At 38.6% G+C, this 25659-nt stretch overlaps 1 protein-coding gene across 5 annotated transcripts in view; it reads right to left on the reverse strand.

Annotated features, from left to right (window-relative positions):
• Window positions 1-27: 27 nt before the first annotated feature.
• The window catches only part of EDAR (ectodysplasin A receptor), a 78949-nt gene continuing 53317 nt past the window's right edge, over window positions 28-25659 (reverse strand). For 3 of the 5 annotated variants that reach the window (XM_085583486.1, XM_085583495.1, XM_085583475.1), the window contains exons 6-12: window positions 15204-15290; window positions 13942-14070; window positions 13779-13853; window positions 13406-13478; window positions 12524-12683; window positions 9755-9815; window positions 28-8382 (exon numbers count right to left, since the gene is read on the reverse strand). In XM_085583486.1, coding sequence (XP_085439612.1) covers window positions 8063-8382; window positions 9755-9815; window positions 12524-12683; window positions 13406-13478; window positions 13779-13853; window positions 13942-14070; window positions 15204-15290 — 905 coding nt within the window. In that variant the 3' untranslated portion in view covers window positions 28-8062. The remainder of the gene's footprint in view (window positions 8383-9754; window positions 9816-12523; window positions 12684-13405; window positions 13479-13778; window positions 13854-13941; window positions 14071-15203; window positions 15291-25659) is intronic. The other 2 variants (XM_085583505.1, XM_085583485.1) reach the window with 1 other exon arrangement.

Consider the following 25659-nt stretch of genomic DNA (forward strand, 5'->3'; position numbering starts at 1 on the left):
CATAATTTTTTTTATTGCTTCTGCTGTTTTTTTTTTTAATTTGCAATACAGTCTTCACAGTACACACATTTCTTTTCTGAGTATAAGTATATTTTTTGTCTGCCACAGTTCAGCATTTAGAAGTTCTTAAAAATTGGAAATGGGATATTTTAAAAATTGAAATTAGTCTTTCACTGGTTATTTGTACTGTAAGTACTGAAAATCTGTATTTGTAAAATTGGTAATGCAGTTAAAGCTTAAAGATCGGCTGTATTTCAGTCTTTGACTAACACTGACACAAGTATAAAACTTCAGAGAGTTTTTATTTCTCATTTATTGTGTTTTTGGTTGGTTGGTTTTGGTTTAATGATTTTTGTTTGGTTAGTTGGGGCTTTGCTTTTTTTGGTTTTTGGTTTTTTGTTTTGTTTTGTTTTGTTTTGTTTTTTGAGGGGGGAGGTGTTTTTGTTGTTATTTTTCACCAGAAGTCTTTGAACTGGTCTTTGAAATTTTGAAATTGAATTCTATCCGCAAATATTTTTCTAGCAATTTGACTTAACACTTCTAACGAGCTTTTCTATGAAAGGAGTCTACACCAGATTTGGCACCAAGTATGTCTAGAAGAGAGTGCAAGCACTGTGCACTCTTTTGGCAGGAGACCAACTCTAGGTAGTTTATAAATAACAGTAATCACAGCTAAAGATTTTTCTGATAATCAGTTACATTTTGAAATAAGTATTTCTTAATCAGTAGTTTTGGATTTTTGTCAAATTTACCAGCAGTGCAAAAGCTTGCATATACCTTTGGCTGGAGACAAAATCCTGTTATTTAGGAAGAATATTCCCAGTCCTTATGTGCTTGCTCTACCATTTAAAAATACTACAAAAATCAATAGCCAAAAAAAAACTGTAGAAAGTTGCTAGCTTTCTTATCTTCACAAGAATGTTGTTTGTGCACTTAGTTTTCAGCCTTTGTTGCTATAGTTTAATCTACTAATCTTCCTTGGGATCCCAATTTAACAGTAGGTGGTAATCTTATAATGGCAAAGGTAATGCATTTAAAAGAGACACATAGAGTAAGGTGTAGCTTTTAATATTGGTCCCTTGTGGTTTATATACAGTGTTGTTTGCACACTAGAAAGTTGAATCACAGCTAATTTCAAGGTTTTTGTTAAAATGCAAAATAAAAGGGTTTTCCAATCTGTTAAATATTAATGCATTATATTGATTATCTAAGGATTAGACTAATCATTTTTATATTATGCAAATTTTTCAAGGCCAGGTTAGATGGGGCGTTGAGACACCTGATCTAGTGAGAGGCATCCCTGCCTTGAACATCTGCCTTTTGAGCCAGCCCACCCCAGCTGTCCACACCAGCCCTTGTCATGGCCTTGCTCAAACATCCCCATCCTGTTATCATTCCCCTGAGTGACCTTGGCAGTCTTTGTGGGGAAGGGGAATAGAGGAAGTCAGTTGCATTCCCTGCTGTCATTTGGGATTTGTTTTGGCTTTTGGAAATGATAGATTTATGTCAAGTTGGCCACACTTTGGGCATCTCTTTGTGTTGTCTTTCCCTTGCAGCTGGAATCCAGAATTTTCTGGGGATTCTTCTGCTTTTGTGGCATTTAGATACTATGGGTATCTAAATTTCTTCTTCTTTATCTTTCTTCCAGAAAACTGTCTACAAGAAGAGACATTTGAAAAAGTTAACTATACCTCTAGTTATTTCCTGCAGCTCCCTATTCTTTAAGGAATCATGGTGTACGTAATCTTAGTTTTCTGGTTTCCTGCAGAGGAATATGCTATTTTGAATATGCTATTTTAAATATACCAAACATCTCTGTCAAGAGGTGAATTAATATCCATCCAGGGAATATAATTTTATAACCATTTTTTGTGAGACAGTTTGAGGGGAAGCGAGAGACGTGGTGACTACTTGCCTTTAAAAGACAGGCAGGGACTCACACTGCCTGCGAGCTGATCAGACAGAACACAGAGGTTCACAAGGCTTCAGTCTGCCTTGTCTTGCTTGTGTGTAGGTCTCCAGATGTAATCAACTACCATCACTGGCATGAAACAAAGAAAATTTCTTGTAGTCACAACCTACTACTTTAAGGAAAGATAAAGAATTAACACACAATTTTGTCTTGTTGGTTTTTTGTGAACAGCTGTGAGAGTCCTCTTGTTGAGAAAGTCAACAAGAATATTGCATCTCTTCATGTTGAGGCAGTTTTCATACCAGAAAAGACTACCAAATATGATGAAAAATAATTTCCTTTTTTTTTTTTTTTTCTTACAGGCCTACTTACTGTAGAATTTTAATCACTCTTGCTGTTTATAAAAGGTTTCCTATTGATAAATCTTTCAGACCTCATCTACAAAGCCTAGATTTAGCAAATCTGTAGGAAAGATTGTTCCCTGAACACAGGGCAGTTCTATTTGCAAAAGCTAAATAAAGTAACCTAACATTACCCAACCTGTGCAGCTGTGCTCTGTTTGTTCATATTTGTGACTTTCACCAGCTGATAAAAGGTCTGAAAGTGGGATTTCACAGTTATTTTCCCATTCTCCTGAGCATGACTGGCTTGCATCTCATTCTAATGTTATATAGCTGAATTTGATATATATAATAGGAAAAGATTTCTTGTAGCAGATAAATTTACCTGGAAGGTGAATGTATGCTGAAGGCAACATATTTTGAAGAACTTCTATTCATGGTCAGCATTAATGTCTGAAATATATGATTTAACTTACCAGACCAGATTTAAAAGGAGCTGTAAGTAGAGCTCATAATTCAGAGCTGTTACACTGAATCCTTTAATTATATACTGAATTTTTCATCTAAAACTTATATGGCTTTGGAGATTGATGATCTGATAAAAAGCATTTATCTTCAGGATAGTGTATTTAAATGTAGTACAGAAAGTTGGAAATTTTGATCTATGAAACAATTTGGTAATCTTCCACTTTCCAAATGGTTAAAGGACTTCAGTGGCAGAGCAGTGACCCCTTGTGTTCCTCTGAATGATGTAATGCTTACACATTTTTAAAACTCACAGAAATTATTGTAAAAGCAGTAGTGCTGTGCAGCATTGAGATCCTGCCTTTTGCACACCACTGAAGAACACTGTGATGGGCAAAGGCACCTTTATGTGTCATACTGACTCCTGTAGTGTGTTGTGTCAAAACCACTGCTATCCATCTTGTCTTTTGGGCTGATGAAACCCTTGAATGCCATCTTCTGACCATGGCTAGGAATATCCTTGTTTATTAGACTTCTGTTTTTTACTTAAGTTTGAAAGCAAGTGTATCAATGACTCCCTTATTACTACTAGAAGAGATAACTTTGAACAAAATCATTTTTTGTTTACTTGCTTGTAGGTACTTTTTTTTTTGAGTCATCCTAAGTTGAAATGTAATAAGACGTAACAAGACATTTGCTCACTAAAGTCACACTGAGAGAATTAAGAAGAAAAGAGATCTGAGAAGCCACTTATATTTTTTCCCAGAAACCAGTTCTCTTTGTGGCCATTACTCAAGCATATTTAGACTGGAGCCAAGGAATATTTCCCTGAATATAACATGTCTCTCTGATCACTGCAGCTTAATAGTAAGTAATTGCTCTGATAGATGTACCCAAGCTAGGGCTACAAATTCAGTGGCTGGGATACTGCTAACAATAGTCGAAAAGTCAGCATAAAAAACATTCCTACTAATAAGTTTACTTTAAGATCATCTTCAGGTTCATAAAATGGAATCCTTAGTACAGTTAATTATGTCTATCCTTAGTACAGTAAAAATAATCAATCCAGCCTCAGGGGAAAAAAGTATCATACGGTAGGGTTTCAAACAGGAGCATAATATCCCACCCACACATTGGCTTTTTGGAAAAGTAGTAGGCTTTTGAAGAAGGTTGGAGATAACTAGTGTTGCCAGACTGGTTTTTTGCTTCAGAAGAAGCAATATTCTAGTGTGTGAATTCAAGAGTTATTTATATAAGAAATGCAATTAAACATAATTTCTCGGTTCATGATCCTTTGAAGCCACAAAGTAGCAGTTGGATGTCTGCTTGATTTGTCCTCCCTGCTGAAGTGTGAGGAGGATTTTTTTTCACAGTAGTCTTGCACACCAAGGCTGAATTTCATAAGCAGATGCTGAACTCTCTTTCCTTCCTAATTCAGTTGTCTTTCTACTAATCGGTCTTCAGCACTGCCTCCTCCTGATTTTTTGTTTACTTCTATGTGGTAGATTAAGTTGAAAAATAATTCCTGAATTGTCTTGCTATACTAACTTGAATCCTTATAGAAGCCTGTTATTATAGCAGCCTCAATTATTAAAAACAAAAAACTTTTAAAATAAAATGAGATGCCTGTGCATGCCCTGTGTAACAGCTAATCACTGATGCCTTCTGCAGCAGTGCATAGAAAGGTTTCTTGCCATTCTTCCCTAAGTATTCAAACAGTCTAGTTTCACAGAACAGTGGCAAAAAGGAATCAACATTTTTCTCGCTCGAAGAGTAGTTGAAAGTGATAAATAAATGCCTGAGGTAACAGGGGCTATGCATTATAAATCATAACACAATAAATAATCAAAAATGCTTATTTGGATGTGGGGATAGAATATATATGCAATATTATGCATCTAGAACTAGATATAGCCTGAGACAGTCTATTCTTGCCCTGTTTATATTAATTTATTTAGTGAAATGTGCACTTGGAAGCCTCTCCCATATATAATGAGGGCATGGGCTCAATTTTCTTTTTATTATCAAGACAAGTATAGAGCTTGCTTGCAGAAGAGTGACTTCTGCATATAGCTGCATATAGGAATCGTACCTCTGGGTAATGATTTTCACCTGCAACTGCAAGAATATTTCTCTTAATTGCACGTTCCCTAATAAAAAGCAGGATTGCTGAACTGTCTGAAGCTTAGAGTTTGACAGGGAGAAATGGAACTGGCATGCCTTTTCAGCTCATAATCCAACCCATACTGCTGGGCATTTATGCACATTATTCTTTGTTCATGAATAATATGAATATTATTAATTATCCCAAATTATAACATACAAAGGCATTCAGCTGTTGTTGCTTTATACTGCAAAGCTGGCACCTACCCTTTTCAATGCAGTTTACTCTCTTCCTTTTATTTATGTCATCAGTCAGATATGGAACACTATGTAGAGGACAGTCCCTGATTGCAACCCGAAATCAGAGAAAGTCTGCAAAGCCCAGCAAGCTTCTCTAAGGAAAAAACTGGGACACCATTGGTCAGGCTAGGAAGCTGGGATTAGGTGAGGAAAGTCTTATAAGGAAGTAAGTAGTTCAGTCTGGGGGAAATCCAACTTGGTGCTCTGGTTTTTTTTACAGAAGCCTGCAGTTCTTCTGGTGGTCCCACCTGTGCAGCCTATGACTGCATGAACACAATTATCCTGTCATGAAGTGAAAGCATCCAGTTAAGATTTCTGGCAATGTTGTTAAGTACTGCTAATTTAGAAATGCAGAATGAAGACATGCTAATGAGAGTACTGTTACTGTGACATTACTCACTAGTCTCACAGTCTGTAAAGTTCTCAGTACACAGAAAAAAACTTACAGATTGTCTGAGGAATTGCAAGGGGCTTAGCATTTTTGCATTACCTTCAAGTGAAATACTGAATACAAATTCTCTTGACAAAATGGTTTCTGCTTCAAGTTTCCTGAGTGATGCAGAGAAGCAGTATCCTACAAGAATACAAAGATTGCTCCATATATGTTACCAAGACACTCCCCTACCACAGGAATGTGCCTGCCAGCCCTTGGCTAACCCATTTAATTACAGATTTATAAGGCAATGTGCTATTTAATCAAAGAAATGGCTAATACAACTGTGTTTGACCTCTTTCTTTTATTAGTATATTTTATATTCATATTTTACAATATAATAAGTTATATATACAGCATTAAACAAAGTTATTAGAAAGTAAGCTTTGTCAAGACCTACAGAATTCTTTTTTCAATCCTGTATGTCCCTTGTATATCAATAAAATACTGTATACCAAATAAAATAATGTTAAATAGTCTGTGTTTGCATTGGCACCATCAGTTTCAAAACCCTAACTTTTCACGGCCCAATAAACATAAAAATATGAAGATTCCTTTATCTTCTTTGTCTTCTTTTTAACAAATATGTGATGTGTTGTTTTAAATGGCATATAAAACATAGGAGGCAGTCCACTGAATAACACTGTAGTTACACACTGGCACAAGAAAAATTGAATCTTGATGCTTCTTTCTTTTCTTTTCTTTCCATTTTGTTGTTTTTTGTTTTTTTTTTTTTTTTTCTAGTAGCAGTAGTAAAACCTGCAAATTCATGGTCTTGAAAATAATGTTGAATATTGCTGAGCTGTAAGCAGATCTAGAAATCTTATTGAAGCCTGTTGATGAAATCTGTATGAATTTGTCATTCCTTTCAAGAATTTCACACCTAAATTCCATCAGGTATCCATCAGGTAGTTAAAATTCAAATAAATGCAGCTTGCTGCATCACTGAAAGAAGAGTTAAAATCTGATGAAATTTGGCATATGCAGATTAATTAAGAGTGTCTTATGTTGCAAAAGAAAGGGTGGAAAAAAATAATGAGAGGGATAGGTTTTATGTTGCAGTATTTACTTCCCCTAATATACAAATCAAGTGCTGAAATGATACTAAATATAGATGTTAAAGGGTGATGATAAATGTTTTGCACAATTATGATACTATCATAGATAACATCTAGTTACTAAGTAATGGAATACTGGTTGTTTAATTCCGAGTAATAGCAAATATTTTTATAGCATTTTGTTCAGTTGTGCATTTTGGAATTTAAGAAGTACTTCTATGTAATTGACACATCTCTTAATTTAATGGTTGCACTTGGTGAAATCCATCATCACTATTTTGGCTATAAATCAGGCAAATAGGTTTGGTAACAGACACTGATCTGTGGTCTGAATGAATTTTAGATAAATTTTAACTGTGAAAATCAGACATTAGTTAAAAGAATACCAAATTAGGTCAATTTTTGTACTTCACAAACTCACAATAATGCATTATCTTCCAGAAGAGTTTAATGTTGCTGGTGGATTCTCTGCTCATGGTCTAGGTTTACAAGAGTATAGCATTAAAAACACTTTTTTTCTCCACATTTTAGGGGTCATTAAAGAAATCTACTCTTTTTGCTCTTTGTGTCACATGTGCACCACTGTTTTCTGGAATTCCTCTGGCTGAAGTATAATTTGATATATAGATGTCACTACTGGAAAAGTATATTTTTAATGGTAGTGGACAGTCTGGTTTTGGTTTTGCTTTTTTCTTCACAGTAAAGAAAAGAAGATTTTGCTCTCCAGTTGCAAGGAGTATCTGCCCACTTTTACTGCCCAGTTGCTAACTAGCTTGTCCTCAGCAAGTCAGCAGTTGGAATTTATAATTTCTGAAATGTCAGAATGGACCAAGAGTGCATTTATGTGCATTATGTAGATTGTTTTGAAACACTTCAATCTGTAAGTTATGGTGACTCTTTTTCCATGTACCATAGTTAGTCAATCTGAGGACTGTGCATATACACCTATGCACATAATGCAATACTCTAGATTCAACAAACCCATAATAAGTATAGAAAAAGAAACTGGGTGGAGCAGATAGAAATCTATGTGCCTAATGTGTATTTATTGATACTGTAGCTGTGGTACTGCTTCTGGCTGTAACTGTTAAACCATTGAACCATTGAATGAATAAGAGACATGCAGGAAGGATATCAGAAGGGTTATTTGCCCTTCTACTCATACACAGACTGCAAAATGGATGTTCGTGTCTCTGCTTATTATCCGTAACTTTTTAACATGATCATTTTGTTTAATGACATGTTTCATGCCAACCTTCTTGGGAAATTTCTGCTCTCATTTTGGTAGATGTGTTACTTCACTTTTAGAAGTCAAAGAGAAGAGCTTCCCATTGGCTATTGTGACCATTTATGTAGAAGAAGCATCAATGGTCTTTCGTCCAAAGTCTTTGATGCAGTGCTAACTGGAATCACACTTCTGATGTGGAGGTGCAGGCCCCAGGCAGGCATGTCAGGATGTCCCTGCTGGTTCAGGAGCTGGCATTGCTTGTGCCCACTCCAGAATGTCTGCACACAAGGATTCAACAGCATCCAATCGCTCGATTTGCACCAGTTTGGTGAGCAGTTCTGGGATGCTGTAGCCTGCCGTGCTGATGCGGTCAAACAGCTGCATGCCGTCTGTCATGCCGCCAATCTCATCCCGCTTCAGCCCAAAGCTCTCGGCGAGGTGACGCCACGTTTTCACTATGGCTTTCTCTGTGTTGTAGGTCGAGCTGAGCATTCGGCTGGTCTTCTCCAGGCAGTCAAAAGGCAGCTCTGTAGGGCTCAGACCTGCAAAGGGATGGGGGGGATTGTCAGGTGACCCTGGGTACAAGTCTTGACATTTATTAAAGTACAACAGATTACACTGTTAGTAATGAATACAGCTAAAATCTTTAAGTGATAGTTCATGATATATGTCCAGATCCAGAGTTACTACTGCATATTACCAAATTAATTCTTCATAATGACAGTAGGATATCATAATAAGGGTAAAAAGTTGCCTGGAAAAGAAGTAATAGATGGGTTGTATGAATTCCCATGGCTCTGCCCTTTCCTTCAACAATTTACTAGCTGTTAGAAAATGTATATTGCAACTACGTCCCTAGTGAGCAGGCCCATTAATATACTTCTGCACGTCAGGCTCAGTGCTTGAGCTCCAGAGACAGCTTTGACCCTTCTCTGAGACTGTCACCAGCAGCTGCTGAAACATATCTGTAATTGAAAGTTGCCCTTGTAGGAAAGTGAGAAGTGAGGTGAAGTAATGATGCCAGATGCAAGTATAAAAGTCCCTCCAAGGGCTTAACTGTCATTACTATCGTGAATCTCTAGGGAGGATTTAACATTCATCCTGGGGGGGAAAGGCTCTTTTCTCCTGGACATATTTTCTATGTATTCATGTTCAGAAAACAGAGGAGAGAACCAGCTACAGCATTTTTCCCAAACCAGAATGCTTCTGTAGTTTTCCTGCTTCTTACTCATCAGCAATAATTTGATGGTAGACAAAGCTCCCTGAATTACAGCATACTCATAAATGTGCACATAAAGTGTGTGTGTGTGGGAAGTAAATACAGTCACATCTCCTGTTCTGCAGGGAGCTCAATTTGTGTCTCCTACCAAAACAGTTCATATAGTCAAGTGCTAAACAGGGTCAAAACACTTACAGCCTGGAAACTCTACAATTTGTTATGAGATGTGGGACAGAATTTAGAGAAGCAGAGTAGGCTGAGACTTTTGTCTTACCCTCAGTCCTGACCCTCCCCAAACCACACTTTCATATCTGGAACTTCTTTTTTAATCTGTTAGCTAAAGAAATAAGACCAACAGGTTTCCTCTAGATGGGGAATGCAAAACTGCTTCTCTGCATCTTGGTCTGCTTGTGTGTCCCAACACAGCCCCCCACAACTCTTCCTGCTCCCCACAGGAAGGAAGGCCATGCATGTGCCTGGAGAGAAGCTGTGGCCTCTCCAGCCCAAGCCCAGCCTGGACAGCTCTATGGTCACAGCACCACAAGGGTCCTGGCAAGTGAATACAAATCTGCCTCCAGAGTGTCTTCTTTGTTTTGGGACTATTTTCCATAGATAGCCAGAGGTGTTTCTTACTTTATAGCAAATGCTTGTGATTTGATTTCATATTTTAACATAGGCTCAAACTGTGCACTCACCTTCTGCAACGTCACATACGTTAGCATAAACGTCAAGTATCTTTTTCCTTCGACTTTGAATCTAAATGAGAAGAGATTTATTTCATTAATTGTTCAGTTACAAGATCAAACAATTAGCAGATAGCAGTGGAAAGTCTGTGGGACCTCTCCATTTCATGGGGTTATTACACAGTGTCCTCAAGGGTCCCTTTCGAAGACTCAAAGAAATGACACAGCAATTATTCCACATATTTCTGATTTCATTTGCCACTGCTAGAGATCTTTCATTTCAACTTCTAGACTTTTTTTGAGAGCGAGTACTTTTCTGCTCTAGCTCCTGAGAATGAGGGCAAATCCAGTACCAAATATGCAATGATGAACATGTGGATGTCTAGGTAAGCCAGGTCAGGACTGAATACAAGGTATTAAATTCAGACTGAAATTGCCTTCTTCAAATAATCTAAGAGAACTGTAGGGGAGGGGCTCTTCTTTTCTGTCTCTTGAAGTAGACAGGCTCAGTGCATTACTAATTAACTGAAATATTTTTCAGATAGGTTAAGAAAAAAAAGCAAAGTTTGGGAGAGGAAAAATCTGAGGTCCAGGGGGATCTAGTCATTTTTGACAAGCAAGAAACAAGGCTGAAAACCTGACATTTTTCAGGCTAAAAATGGACACTTTTATATAGTTTCATTTAGTAAAATATTCTCAAGTTTTGGCTTTGGATTCAATGTGGAGTGAAAACAAATGTCAAAATGTCACGAGCTCTCAGGGACTGAAATTTTCTTCTGTGTGCCAGCTCTCATTAGGACTGAGCTTTCTGAAAAGCTGTCTTTTTGACAGGACTCTAGCATTATCTCCACAAATTTGTCACTTTTCACTGCAAACGAGGCTTGAATAAAAGCTTTGCTTTCAGTACTTAGTTTTGTGGAAAGGTTTCCTTCACTTTATTTGGGCAGTAAAGGGCAAGGTGCATCAATGACGTGGGTTGATGGGCTTGCAGCTGGAGGGCAGAGTGGCCGCTCCACCAGGAGCGTGCCCGGCGGGCGCGGTGCGAGCGCGTTGTACCGCGGGGCAGCGCGATGCAGGCACCGCGCGCCGTCCGCTTCTTCACTTGGTCAGTCGTGCTGATATTGTAGGCTTGGACTACCTGTGTCAGAGCCTTGAAACCAGGAAATTTGCTTTTAATGGGGTTTATTAGAACTCCTTCTAAGAAAACTATTAGGCCCTTATTTCCATTCTCCCTCCACTTTCAGGGTAAAGAAGCAGGTTAAGTAATTCCTTGAAGAATTATGCAAGGCGCTCTTTTTACCAGAGCCATGAGATGGGGGGGGGGGGGAGTGTTTAAATCTTAAGCTGAAAGCAAACTGGAAATGTTTAGCTTGATGATCCTCTGTGTGGCTGCACATTGCAAATGGGTTTTTTTAATAACTAGGAAAAAGAAGACTTGGTTAATAGCAAGCCTCTAATTTTCTTCATCCCTGTCTAACTGCTCTGAGTACTCTTTCCTGTGCTAGTAACTCTGCTTAATTCCCAATCTGAAGAAAATTACTGCTCTTCTAACTTCTGGCAACTGGCTTAGTTGTGACATCTTAGGTATGGAGTGGAGAATCTTGATGCAATCTGCTCTTTCATTGAAAAGTCTGTCTTCAGCCTTGTCATCAGTCTTTAGTCCATGAGGATGTGTTAGAACAAGTCTGGAAGAAGTAGTCCATGTTTTAGGTGGAGAATGTATCTATGAAATAGGGTCTTTTGAAGGTAACCTGCTTCTTATGAAGTGTTCTGATTTCATGACTACTCAAGGTGTATTATCCTATTTCAAGCCAGTATTTACAGAAGTATCATAAAGTTGGATATTTTAGAGAGACCTCTAAAACCTGAACTTTAAAGTGTGAGCATTGGAATAATATCTACAACTACAAAACCATTTCACTTTTGTTGAGATTTTGTGTGTCTCATCTCAGCTGAAAAGTGGTGTGTTTTAAAAATTTTGAGCTGATTCTCCCAACAATTTAAAACATGCAAACAGGAAAAGATGCATTTTCAAACCTATATTTTCTTAAACGATATCTGATGTCTGATATTAATAATGTGATTCGGACCTAGCTATAGCCATTTAAAAATAAATTAGAAATACTAAAAAATCAGAGTAGACACCTTCTTTCTAAGGATAGTTTGATGTTAACACAAACTGAAAGGTTGTGTGGGTGAGGTGTGGGTTAATTGTGCCTTAAAATGCTCCAAGTGAGATGAAAAGCCCTGAGCAGTGCAGGCTCAACAGGAAGAAGCAAAGGCTTTCCACAGCAAAACAGTGGATTACGGTGTCCTTCAGAGCACAGGAATCACCTTCAAACCATGGGTTTTTTTCAAAATTCCATATGGAAACCAAGCACAACACTGGATATTATTGAGAAGTCTGTGCTGTGGAAATACCAATGCAGCTGGGTCAACATACTCAGATGTTCTGCTGTCAGCCAAATCCAGCCTGCTTCATCATTTTACTGTCTTAGCATTAGCTATGACAGGGGATTGCTGTTATATAGGTGTAATATTGCACTCAAAAAAGCAAATTAATTAGTCCTGTAGGAAATTTTATTTCTATCCTTGAGCACTATACGTATGCATATATGTCATTTGCAAAGGAGATTCTATAACAAGTTTGTCTGGAGAAGCTCTTGTAAATCAATCTGATCTATCCTACTATGCATTTTGGGGGGCTGATAGTTTATATATTTTTTTCTTTAAAAAAAGTAGAAAAAGGCTCTAAATTTTTAAATCTCAAGGTAGCCTTACCCCAGTTGATTTATTGCTTGTAGAAGATTTATCTCTGGCCAAATGCACTAAAGATAACAAGCATCTCTCTGGAGTCCCTTGCTTGTCAACTGCAGCTTCTTCATCACTATCCATACTCCGGCTTAAAAGTCGTTCATTCTCAGAAGATGCATCATTTTCACTGTAAAATGAAGGATAGGGTTATCTTAGTCTCTCATAGATAGACTCGAGTTATCTTCTTTTTGCTTCCTGAGAGTAATGAAATAGAAGTGTTTTCCATTTTTTAAAATGCCTTTCCTCTAAAATCCTGTGACTGCAATGGCCTTCACCAGCCCAGTGTGTACGTGCAACTCCCACCAAGCCCCACAGTCACAGGTGGCTTGCAAGAAGCCTTTTACAGAGGGATTTTCCAACTGAAGACAGCATTAAGCCCACCTTAATCATGTTATTCAGGCAAGTTTGGCTGCTGGGCAGAAACAAGATGACAAAGACTACCACACCATGCCATGCAGATGATGCTAGGGACAAGGTTTCCTTAAAGCCTGTAGCTGCTATTTTTATCTTCCTGCCTAGAAGGGAAGGGGAATCTCAGTAAGGCCATGTGAGTGAGGGCTGCACTCAGGACCCAGAAATTAACCTCTCAAAAGAGGAGATGGAGGCCAAAGAGCTGATGAATTGGTCACAGAGGGAATGGGAAGGACACAGGTGTCTCTTCACAATGTCTGTTTTCATCTCTTAGAAACCAGAGAGGGAAAAGCCTACTAAGGCATCTGGTCTTTGCCCTGCTGCAGCAACTTGCCAACATACCCATCAAATTTATGTGTTCCACTGTACCAGGAAGAATGATGACCATGTGTCTCCCCCATTTCAGTGAAACTGGCAATATATTTATCTTTTACCCACCTTTTGACAGCCTTAGCTGGAGTTGCTGTAAGTTTTTCAAACTCTTCTTTCTCAGAGAAGATCACAACATTATCTGTAGAACAACAATTAGAGAAGTTTAAATTAGCAATAAGTTTCCAAACCAGTGCTTTGTGTCAGGAGCTAGCTCTGCTGGCAACCCCACTGACAAAATACATCTCTCTACTATATTTTTAATTGCTATAAGAGGATTAAGTGACATTCTGGAAGCACAAAAAATATAGACAATTCTTCAGTAAACTGATGACAGTTTTATATACTCCAAAGGAGAAACTGTAATTAAGAGAAAAGTATTAGGAATATTTAAGCCCAGTGTTGTCTTGGATAGAAAAAGCAAAACTAAACCAATTTGTACCTTGCACTTCTTTCTTCTCTTCTTGTGTGTTAGCCTGAGCTTCGACATTTTTTACTGAGTGGCTCTTGCAACAGGCTAGAATATACAAATATAACACTAATTATTCTCAGAACCTTTCTAAAGATATCATTTGCAACTAAAATTTTACCTACTGAACAATTACCTTGAGCAGATGGCTTTGTTTTTACAATGTAAAACATGATGATGAGGACAATGGCAATAGCCATTATGAAGATGGTAGACATAGCAATTATAAGAGCTGTAGCCAGATGTCCTTGTCCTGAAAGATCTGCTGGAATAAAAAAAAATAAATTAAGAAGAAAGTCTTAGGATCAGAGACTAGTTAACAGTTTGCAGTTTGCTCTACACATGGTTTGCATAAGCTTTTAGTTGATCTGAGTCTTGATTACTTGTTAAGCATTGAAAAACTCAGTGTTGTGTTTCAAGCAAGTTAATTAAAAAATTCTCAAAATTTTGATATTTGCATAAATGTGCAAGAAACAGGTAGTAGTACTCATTAAGAATATTTGATGGTATGATTTATCAGATACAAAGATGTAGGAAATTGTATTTTAATATGGGAAGCTGTAGATAAACAAGAGTAGAAGCTTTTGTAGCACTGCATTCTTGGAATCAGCCTTGACGAGAAAAAAACCAGTAAACATACAAAGGAAAAAAGAGCTAAAATGACTGTTGATAACTGTGGCTGCCTCAAAAGCTCTAAGTTAAAAGGAGGACACAATGTACATGTGGAAAAATGGATGTTTTTCTAACAGAAACTTAAAAAACAGTATGGCTAAAATGTGAATTTAAAATAAGCTAGGTGAAAAGATATTCAGAAAGAAAACTTGGATGGGAAAGGCTAGAATTGAAAAGGTGTGAAAGGATGCAGAAAATTATAGATGTGCTAAAAAGCGTGAAAGCTTTAATTTCTCTGAAAATGTGGTCCTAACAGTCATGTTTTCAGACAATACCAAGACCAGCACTGTCAGTACCTTATTAACTGTACCTTTCCCATTTTGACTTCTCAGGTTCAAAAATTTTTAAAAGCCAAATGATTGTGCTGGAGAACTGTTTATGTTACTTCGATGAGAGACTGACCATATTTGTGCATGAATTTATTTTCACCATTCTAAGCTAAGCTTTGCTGAGGCATAGTGCTATTTCTGTAAAGCTACAAATAATGAGCTAAATTTATTGCTGGCATCACTGGGTACAGCTCAAATACTTGTTACATTGAACTGACAAACAGCATTGTTGTTAACTGAGAAACAAAAATGAATTCTGTATTATTTCTAATAGTTCTAGAAATCTGGAAAGAGTGACAATGAAAATAGCAACAGATATTTTCAGTTTGGTTGCACTTTGTTGATGCCCCTTTCAAAACATAGAGCTGCGAAATTAACCCTGTGAGTGCATTCTTACCTTTGTGAGCATGCTGGTAAGGTGAAAAAGTGCTTGTGCCAGAGGTGCTTGGGAAAATGGCTGAAATGCCAGAGTTAGAGCCTGCACCTGCAACATAAACAAAAATAACAAAATTCCATTGTTACTTTGTCCAGTCAAAGGAACGGGTTGGCTCAAGGAAAGAGAGCCTTTACTTGGCTTGGTTGCATTCCCATTTATTAGCAAAAGACCCAAGAACTACTCGCTCTTTGAGATGTCCCTAATCCAGAAATGTGTAACTGATAGCCTGAAAGTTGGATTACAGACCATGTTTGTGTACACTGTCCAGAAGGAGTGAAAGTCAAACTCCTGAACAGATACAAACGCAGAAGAAAAAGCCAACAGTTCCACATAGATTCCCATGTTATGGATCTGTCCTGGGCAGCAGAGAGTTTTCCAGGGTCCAGCTGATTACTCAGTTTACAATCCACTCTAGTATTTGCAACTGCAGACTGAGACTTAGCTGGTAGATTCATCAAACTAGTGCATCTCACAAGCAACCTTCACTAGCAGCATCACTGTAAAGCTGTATGCAAACCCTCATGACTCCATGGGAAAACCTAGGGAAGGTGACAAATAATGGTGTTGATTGCTTTTCTGTTCCATGGCGCTGTACTGTTTTAAAAGGGAATTTTAGAATTTCCTAGAATCTAACTGGGCAGTATGTGTCTTATGATCTCTTGTCATTCCAAATCTATATTCTGGGGAGAGTGAAAATTCACTGAAACAATAAATGAAGAAGCTATAGGGAAAACTTCATCCTGTCAGAGGGATGAGATTGTCCAGTAGGGGTTTCCAGGTCTAAATTCTACAGTCAAGGTTAGTCTTTCACTTGGTACCATGCACCAAGTTCTCAAAGCATTAAACCAGGTAATAAAATAACATATTTTGACAATAGGAAACAATAGTGTATATTATTAGGAATAAAGCTGTTTATAGGAATGCTTTTATATAGGAGGGTGTTAGCATAATATTCCAAAATTTAGGGTTGGGAGTAAATGTTATCTTCCGTCTCAAATGAACTTCAATGTTATTGGTTAGTATGTTATGCAAACAGCTACTATCAACAGACAGTGAAAATCATTTTCTGTCTTGGAGGAAGTATGAAATTCCTCCTGCTTTGTGTTAGTTGTCCGTGGAAAAAGTGTAGTGATAATTAAATTCAGAAGTCCTAAGGCAAAAAGCTGTCCCAGTCAGCTGGTAAGGTGTGCACAGCACATGGCTCCACAAGCTGGTTTGGCAACTGGAGTAGATGAGAGCTCACTGTGCCCTTCTTTTGACCAAGTAAATATTCAAACAAATAAAATCACCAGGTAAACTTGACAAGAAATCAAGTGGTCTGGAATTGTCTGAGAAATGTTCTATGGTTAAGAACAAAGCAATATGCACATTCTTCAAATGAAGAGAAATGTTTTTTTAAAAAGAAAAAAAAAGTACTATCTAAAATAAAACATGTCTGCATGTTGCGAATGAGAAATGTACACCTAAAGAGGCTGCAAAGTATGAGTTGCAGGTGTCTTCAAAAGAAATTTTCTCTAACAATCATAAAACTTCTTTCAAACATTATTTGTTGGAAGGAAATTGATTGACTCATTATAATTGGTATTTTTTCAAACTGAATAAAGGTTTTCATTAGGTTTTAAATATACCAGTTTATTAATTTGGACGCATTTTGTATTTTGCAAATGAAGGTTAAGGCTTATTACATAAGTCTTGCCTCTGGTCCTTTCTCTGTGACAGATTTCTTTCTAAGAATTAGTTTTGAGCTCCAGAAACTGTAATGCAATGAGACTATCTATGGATCAGTAAATGAAACGGTCATCTGCATGTAGTGGACATTAAAGACAGGTAATTTGTAAAATTTTCAGCAATTCTTCACAAACTGAAGTGAATCATCCTTGGTCACGACCTCTGTGTTTACTCATTGTGGCTGGACAACAGAGGAATTGTAACAAATGGCCAGTGCTTTGGCCTGATACTTTACTTCATGTTCATGCACACACACCAGGCTTATGTCTATTCTTGCAGCCCCCCTGGCAAATCCAATTACAGCCAATTGGAATTCTGCATGGTCCTTGCAAGCTGCAACAAGTCAACAATAGCTTCTCTGACACTGCCCCTCAGTGAGCACAGGCAAGCTGGGCTGCTTTGTCTGCCTCGAGTTTAGCTAACAAGCTTCAGCTCATCTCCCCGAGTGAGTTTAGCAGACTTGCTTTTCTTTTCTTTAACTTGAACCACGAAGTCATTGAAGTATTTCTGCCTAATAATCTTCAGTCTCTTGGTATAGTTAACTTCATGTTTTTCACCCATCTGTGCAAGGAAGCAGAGCCTTTCAAAGTGGGAAGTCAGGCAGCAGCAAGTAGCACAGCAAGGGTAAGCAGGAAGGTCACCACTCTTCATTCAGCATCACTGCCACCCCTCACCCAGCCCCCCCACACCAGGGCAGGGCGTGCTGCCCACACCATGCACAGACGTGGACAACACCCTCCCCTCTCCTGTGCACACCAGGGAGAGCCTTCAGCCCCAGGGCCTTTGAGCACAGGGTGCCCTGCATGGGAGCAGAGCCGCCTCCTTTGTTCTGTAGTGCTGGCATGGCAAAATCAGGCTGGTGCTAGAATGTGGTGGCCTTCTACACATGCCTGGGAGGGAGTTAGTTGTTACAGATATTTTAAGTCTACTGTCAAATTTAATAATTTGGCATATCCATTATGAGCCAAAGATTTCCTTTAGATGTGGCTTAGATGAAAGTGCCAATTCATGCACCTGCACTATGAGAGGAACGAAACTGCCACCTGTTGAATTTCAGTTTATATCCCTTTTGTATGAGTAAAAGAGCCAACTCATTGCTTTTTCCCAGTCAGCACCACACTATGACTGTAATGTCAGTTGTTCCTGTGGACAGTTTTGCATCCCAATCACATTATTAATTCTGCTTCCAATATAGATGACACATCATCTATAAAGACTTAGATATAGCCAAGGCAGAGGCATCCTAAGGTGTTATATCACACCATATGGAAACAACCCTATTTTTTAAATAAAGACTGATGGCTGTAATATTGCTGTGTAAAAGAGTGGTTTATGTTCCTAGACACCTGTATGCAATACTGTAAGAATGTGATAAAGAAATTAGGAAAGAAGTTTATCACTGGTGGTTGGTCAACTTTTGCATTATAGATGTTTTTATTCAAAAAAATTGTGATTTAGTTGTAACTTTCTTGGAGTCTAAACACTAAAAAAAAATGCTCCATACTTATTGTTTAAAAGAACAATTGAATCTGTATTCACTTTTGAATGTTTGGGGATTTTAACTCAAAAGATAGCTTTAACTTAAATTACCATGCAGCTGCCTTTTGTTCTTTCAGGAAACAAATGCTGGGCAATAACATACTTCTTTGTTGTTGTTTCAATTAACCTTTCTGCTATATGTAACAGAGTATTCCAGTTGTTCTTGTACTTTGAGACACAACTTACAATAATAAGTAACAAACAAAACTACCAGATTTATGAGAGGAGGAGGGGGAGGGCACAGGGAAAGAGGTTTTACCACCATGCCCCCTTGCAAGTGTTTGTGAGCGAATAAAATCTGGTGCAGTAGGAGACCATATGTGCCCCTGACATCTGTTGCTGTGGGTATCAGCTTACTGGTCCATTCAAAGGACTGCTGCTCACAACTAGCAACAGATTTTTTTGAGCCTATTTAATACTTAATAGCATGTTAAAAAAATCCCCAAAGTCTGTACACAACAGACTATCAGAGTGATCATAAAATAAGACACATTTTATGTGTCTGTATGTGTATCTATTCAGTGCTCTTGAGTGCAGCTTGCTTTCTCCTGATGCATCTCTCCTCTCCCAGGCATAGTCCAGCTATGAATGGCACAGACAAGCTGTGAGTGCCATCACTGAGATTCTTTTATGGGCTGAAGTAGGATAAAAGACACATGCAAATAAGTAATTATCAGCCTGAAATATGAGATGAAAAATAAATTATTCTGAGTTGAAATTCTATAAAAGTAGACAGTTTATAGCTGGCAAAGTTAAAAATGGATTTTAACTAAACATAGTCATAAATAAAGACCTAGATATGTAGAAAGCAAAGGTCAGAACATTTAAATAATGTAAATCTGTATTCAGGTACTTAGGTGAAAGGTTTTCTTTCAAACTTAGGAAAACAAGATTTCAAATTGAATGGCTGTGCACTTGGAAAGTCATGGAAGCTAAAGCAGCTGTCAAAGCCAACCTGCTTTCTGAGGTGCCTACATATGACTTCAGTAACCAAACATAAACCAACTCTGAAAATATCACTGATAACAGAATATATCCTATGCAATGCAGGATTGCCTGAGTGATCTTTATTTTACAGATACTATAAGTTACTCTGATATCTTCTGGAGTCAGGTAGATACTTCAGTTAGTGTAGGTAGCTATTACACCAGGAAGAGCATGAAATAAATTAATTCCTGAGAATTAAACTTCTGAAAATGATGATAGGAAAGTTATCCCCAACTTTTGTTTTCAGTCTGGTCAATCTCTCTGTAAGTAATCACATCACATAAAAGGAAAGATTTTTTTTCTGTTGTGCTTTCTATCATGTCTATAACTATTTTATTTCTCTCTCCTTTTGCCAGGGCAGGAAAGTGATGATTATAGGCCACATGGCCTTAATCTGACAATTTATTTGCATCTGTTGAAATTTTTTTTTAGGACTCACTGGGAGCTGTAATCATTGCACAGCACTGGAAAATCATAGAAAAACACTCCATGACTTAATCTTCTATCCAGGAATTCTGTTATCACCCCTTTCTCTGTGCAACATGAAGGGGATAATTGCTATTTAAACTTTGTTGTCATGACTTTAGAGCATCATAAGGAAGAGAACAGACCTGCCTGGAGCTGATGTCCCATTTCCCCAGTGTCCTGGTGGCCATACCATCGGAATGGGTGGTGAGATGAAAAACCAGCAGCTCTGCAGGTTTTTCATCTCCTGAACCCAGTCAGAGCAATCCTGCAGAGCCTCCCATGCACAGGTGGTGCTCACTGTGGGAGCTGCAGCTCCAGCACCAGTGCAAACATCAAAGTCATTGAAGTGGTTTTATTGGGAAGAATTGCACCAGGACCACACAGCGTCCTGAGGGATACCTGAGCTCAGCTTTCCCAGCAGCTGAGGACAGCATAGGAGACATTTTCTTCTCAGATCCCCCCCTTGAAGGCTGGCGGCTAAAGCTGGCCAATTTGATACTAAGATTAGGTCCCTTTCCTAATATGGATAAATCCTTAGAGGAGAAGAATCAGACAATACAAGCAGTGAATAATAAAGCACAGCCTTCTCCCAGTACATATGTGAATAGGAAGTGGATATTCAGAGATCAAGCAACCCAAAAAAAAGAAAAAAAGTATGTTAGTTCCAGATAATAAGCCTATTTGTTTGTAGGCATAATTTGAAACAGAAGGGAAAAAGGTCCTTATGTTGATTGTATTACAAAAGGATAAAACTGGCAAGGAATGGAAATGAGTGATTCAAAAAATGGAAAGTTAAAATTAAAATATCTGAAATAATTATTTTAACTAATAAAGTGGTTTTGGCAATGGGCTTGTTTGTGTTAAGCCTTTCAATTAAGGAAGCTGAGTTCTGAGTCTTCAGTACATGGATTTAGATGTGCCCCCCTGATTACAGCTCATCACATGAAACATCAGTTGTTAGTCAATTGTTCCATCTCATCTGTTTAGTTATTTTTGAAGTTCTAATGATACAATGATAAAAATAATATTTTCTATTTCTAGATGTCATTTGCTCTCTGGTATTTAAAAAATAGCCTGACCACAGATATTTTCCTTTATCAATATTTTTCTTCTTTTTTAATTTTCCCAAGCTATCATTGGTAGGTGTGAGACCTAAAAACTTACACAGGTTGGTTTTTGTATCTCTTTTCATAAACAAATCCATCAAAAAAGGTGAAATAAAATAACATGAAGTATTTTATGCACATACACACTTATGAATATATACAGTGGATTAAAAAGAAAACCCTCAATCAGTTGCTGACGTTCTCTAGACCAATAATCTGTGAGTGGAAAAGGATTTGTATATTTGATGCAATTGTGTAAATTCAGCTTCAAAGTAAGTGTTTCTAAAGTTAGTGTAGCAGGGTTTGATTTTTTCTCCAACATTTTTGAATTGGAGTGATAAATATCAAGGTTTGAAGAGAAAGAGAATTAACACACATAATTGAGAGTTTCAGCTGCTAAAAGACAAAATCTCTTCCAGCAGTAACTGTACCTCTCTGCCAGAAAAACTCCATATATGGAGTTTCTGTCTTTTGCACTGGATAAAAGAAAAAGAAAACAATAAAACCCATCCTACACAGTCAGAGGTCTTAAGTGACTTCAGTTCCAGAGGTTTTGGTGGAGAATCCAGCACCATTAACTGTAGGAAGCCACATCTTAGAGTGGTTTGGTGTTCATTACCTTAATGGTTTGATTTACATGGAAAACCTGCCTTCCCTCCCTTTTGCAGTGCTGTTATTTATCACAGAGGTATCAGATCCCCATTTATGCCAGCAAGGGGCATTGTTGGCTCATGGTCTACCTCAAGCACAGCTGAAGCTCTCACACCTTTGATGTTTTACATTGTGCTCCTCTGTGCTCGGCGCAGGAGCTCCTGAACAGGAGACTCAAGGGAGCTGCATGTTGAGAGGCCAGAAATCTTACACAGCTGTTTCACAGTGCACAAGATGGGGCAAACTGTAGTCTTTTTGGTGATGTTCACCTTCTTCACAGTAAGAAAAAAACCTTCCTGCTACACAACACATTGTTGTGCTCATGTGTGAACAGCCCTTTTCCTCTGCCTGCTGCTGACAGGCTGCCACTGGAGCCTGTTATTCCTCCCAGGCTGCAGAACTGTGCTCCCATCCTTCAGACCAGTGAGATTCAACACCATAAACACGTTTGCCCCAATTAAACCTCTGGCCTCTGTGAATCATCTCCCTTTCCTCCCCATCTTTTCCATGCTATTTTGTGCTATTTATGTCTCAAGTCCTTAAGGAGGGGGGAAAAAACCCAACAAGGTGACACAGGCCCATCAAAGAATTTCTTTCTCACTTCAAGTCCTTTTTACACTATTTCCAGATGCTGGGGCATGGCTGTTCATCTTGTGTCCTTGGCCATTTCAAGTTTTATTGACTGCACATGAACTGAAAGATATTTGCTTACCCTTTGATCAAACCCAAATACTTTTCTGCAGATGAAATGTGTCATCAGGCAAATTTCCTGAGCAAGTTTCCATGCAGGGGCACATACCCCTGGACTTGGCCATCTGTAACACATAGTCCAGGCACTTCCCCAGCAAGGAATGTTTACAGCTAAGGAGAGCACCTAATGAAGGACTGAAACAGGATTTATCTGCTCTCATTTTTCTGTATAGAGTTGTAAACTCAGACCTTGTCACCCTGAGCCTCCTATTCTTAAGAAATTTTCCATTTTCATTTCCTTGTGACCTGCAGGAGAGTTTGAAGAATAGGAGCTCTGGAGGAGAGGCAACACTGTAGTGTGGGGTTTAGGCTCCTGAAAGCTGTCCACTGCTATTTGAAGTTTCAGCAAAGGAACAGAAGATTCCTGGTCACTTGGAGTTTTCATACTAGGTTCTCCATCCTGACAGACAGTAAATAAACAGAGATTGTTCTGCACAAAGGAACCATTCCTACCAAAATGCTGATATTATCTTTCATGTGACAGAAGCCTCCTCCTGTTGTTAAGGTTATGTGCTCAAAGTGGAGCACTTAGATGAGTTTGGAATTTGCAAACCTCAAAAAATGCCACAGTTGTGCAGCACTGCCATGTCACCTCTTCTTTGCTTTGACTGGTATAATCTGATGACATTGAAATGTGTAAAAAACATCATCTGAAGGAGCATTTCAGGGGGTTCCTGCAGCAAGGCTGATTTTCCAGATGGAATATAAATTAATGCCTATGAATTGGGGCACTGCCTTTCCAAATGCAGTCCAGAGATTTAGATATCATAAACCAAATCACCTGAGCTTAGACTTGGATTTTGAGACACTTTCTTGCTTTTTGAACACTTGTTGAACACAGGCAAATGGTTGGCTTCATGGACTTGACTAAAATGGAAATATTTAGTACTTCTAGGACTAATGTTTTCTTTTATATTAGTATCCAATCAATTTGTTGGTTTATGCACCTGCCTAAATGCCTCACAAAGATAATACATATTTATTCTTGTTTTTATCAAGCTAAAGATTGCATGTGGTTGATCAGTTGTACTGATCATACTTTCCTTATAGAAACACATTACCTATTGTATCTGCCAGATATCCTACAAAAGACAAAGGTGAGTAAAAGCCATAAGATCTGGTAGTTTCTTCCCAAATCAGTAAGTTATACCATGACAGATATTACTAACAACCTCTTTCAGCATTTGTTTGAGACAGACCATCAGAGCTGAGGAAGGGATTAATTTCCAGCTATGGGTCAGCAGTATCCATGATTCTATTCCCACCATAGAATAGCAGGGGCAGCCAGGTGCAACTGCTTATCCCCTCATGTCCCACATGAGTCTCTGTGCTGGGTATGGCTGGGGTACAGTTAATTTTATTAATGGCAGCTAGTATGGGGCTATGGTTTAGATTTGTGACCAAAAAAGTGTTGATAATTCAGAGATATTTTCCATATTGCTGAGTGGTGCTTATACAGCACCTTTTGTGCCTCTCACTCACCCCATCAGTGAGAGGGCTCTGGGGACACAAGGAGCTGGGAGGGGACAGGACAACTGACCCCAGCCGATCAGAGGGACATCCCACACCATATGGTGTCATGCTCAGCATATAAAGCTGGGGAAGAAGAGGAGCACATTCAAAGCTGGGGAAGAAGAGGAGCACATTCAGAGTGATGGTGCTGGTGTTCCCAAGTCATTATTACATGTGATAATGTGTAATAATGCTCAGCTTTCCTGGGGATGGCTGAGCATCCCCATGGCATACTGAACTGCCCGTGGAAAGTGGAGAATGGATTCCTTGTTCTGCATTGCTGGATGTGTGTAGCTTTACCTATTTAATTGTCTTTTCTCAATCTCAAACTCTTACCCTTCTGGTTTTCTTCCCTGTGTGTGTGGGTGTAAGTGACTGGCTGTTTGGGGCTGGACTGCCAGCTGGGGTCAAACCACGACCTTCCTACCCTTGTGTTTTCAGTTACCTCTGCACCTTCTTCCTGTATCTGGCATTTGGGTCCTCCCTAGCACCCTTACTTCACCTCCTAAACAGATGTTATCTCACCAAAACCATGCCCTTCACTCACTCCCACTGTCTCAGCAGGAGGGCAGTCTCAGGGCTGGGTGGGTTTCTGCAGCCAAGTGGGATGAGCAGCTGTACAACAGAGCAGCCACTGTATGCAGACAGCTCAGGGAGGTGCCTCCTTCTGCACTGCTATGCTCACCAGGAGCTCTGTGAGGTGGGGATCATCCCCTGGCTCCTCCAAGCTCTTAAACTGTAGAAAGTGGTAAATGTTCATGTCCTATTCTCCTTTAAAGTGACTCCCAGAGCACCAGTGATACACAGTTCTGCAGCATCTGAATGAAGCAATTGCTATTTATATACATAAATAAATGCTCTGGGAGTTTCGGCTCCTGCTTTCAAATCAAGCAGACAAAATATTTCAACACCTTTTCATGACAAAGATTTCTAAAAGAAGATAACATGGACAGGAGTTTTATTTTAGAGGCATCAGGTTTTGCTGGGGAACTACTAATTTTTTCTGCTTGCTTGGGTTTTTGTTGTTTTGTTTGAAAGCTTTTTGTCCTGATCTCCTCCAGATTCTCTGAGGGGGTGTTAATGAAATTTGGTCATTCAGAGAAAGCCTCTTTTTTTTTTTTTTTTTTTTTCCCCACTTTCTTTGCCCCCTAAAGGAGGCATCAGTTTTCTGGGGGCTTGGCTCTGCAGGCCAGTGCTGGTGTGAGCTGTCCCTCCTCCCTGTGGCATGAGGATGGATAAGTCATTGCACATATATGTTATGCAAAAAAACAGGTGCTTCTATGGTGTCACACAAACATTCACACACAATTTCCTCAACTGGCAAACTAGAGACCCTTTTGTCAGTGAAATCTACAGAACTAATTCTCTTATCAGTGCTGACCACCAGACATCACCCTTGAATCACTTTACAGCAAAAGGATATGAAAAAGTATGATACCCTTTTACTCCTACAAATTACAAATCTACAAATTGTCCCATGTTTTCTTTACAGCTCAACTGAAAGTCAGTTACAAAAAAATACAGACATGGGATTTCCTGAAGCTACTGGTTAAGTAACCCTAATAAGTCCTGCATGGGATATCTTAACAGATGAAAAACTGGAGGGCAAATGAGCAATCGTAGATCCTAAAATCAAAGATTCTGATTTTTCCTCAAACGATAAGCATTCTCTCCCT

Source organism: Lonchura striata, chromosome 1 (assembly GCF_050655825.1).
Source record: "Lonchura striata isolate lonStrDom1 chromosome 1, ASM5065582v1, whole genome shotgun sequence".
Taxonomy (NCBI): Eukaryota; Metazoa; Chordata; class Aves; order Passeriformes; family Estrildidae; genus Lonchura; species Lonchura striata.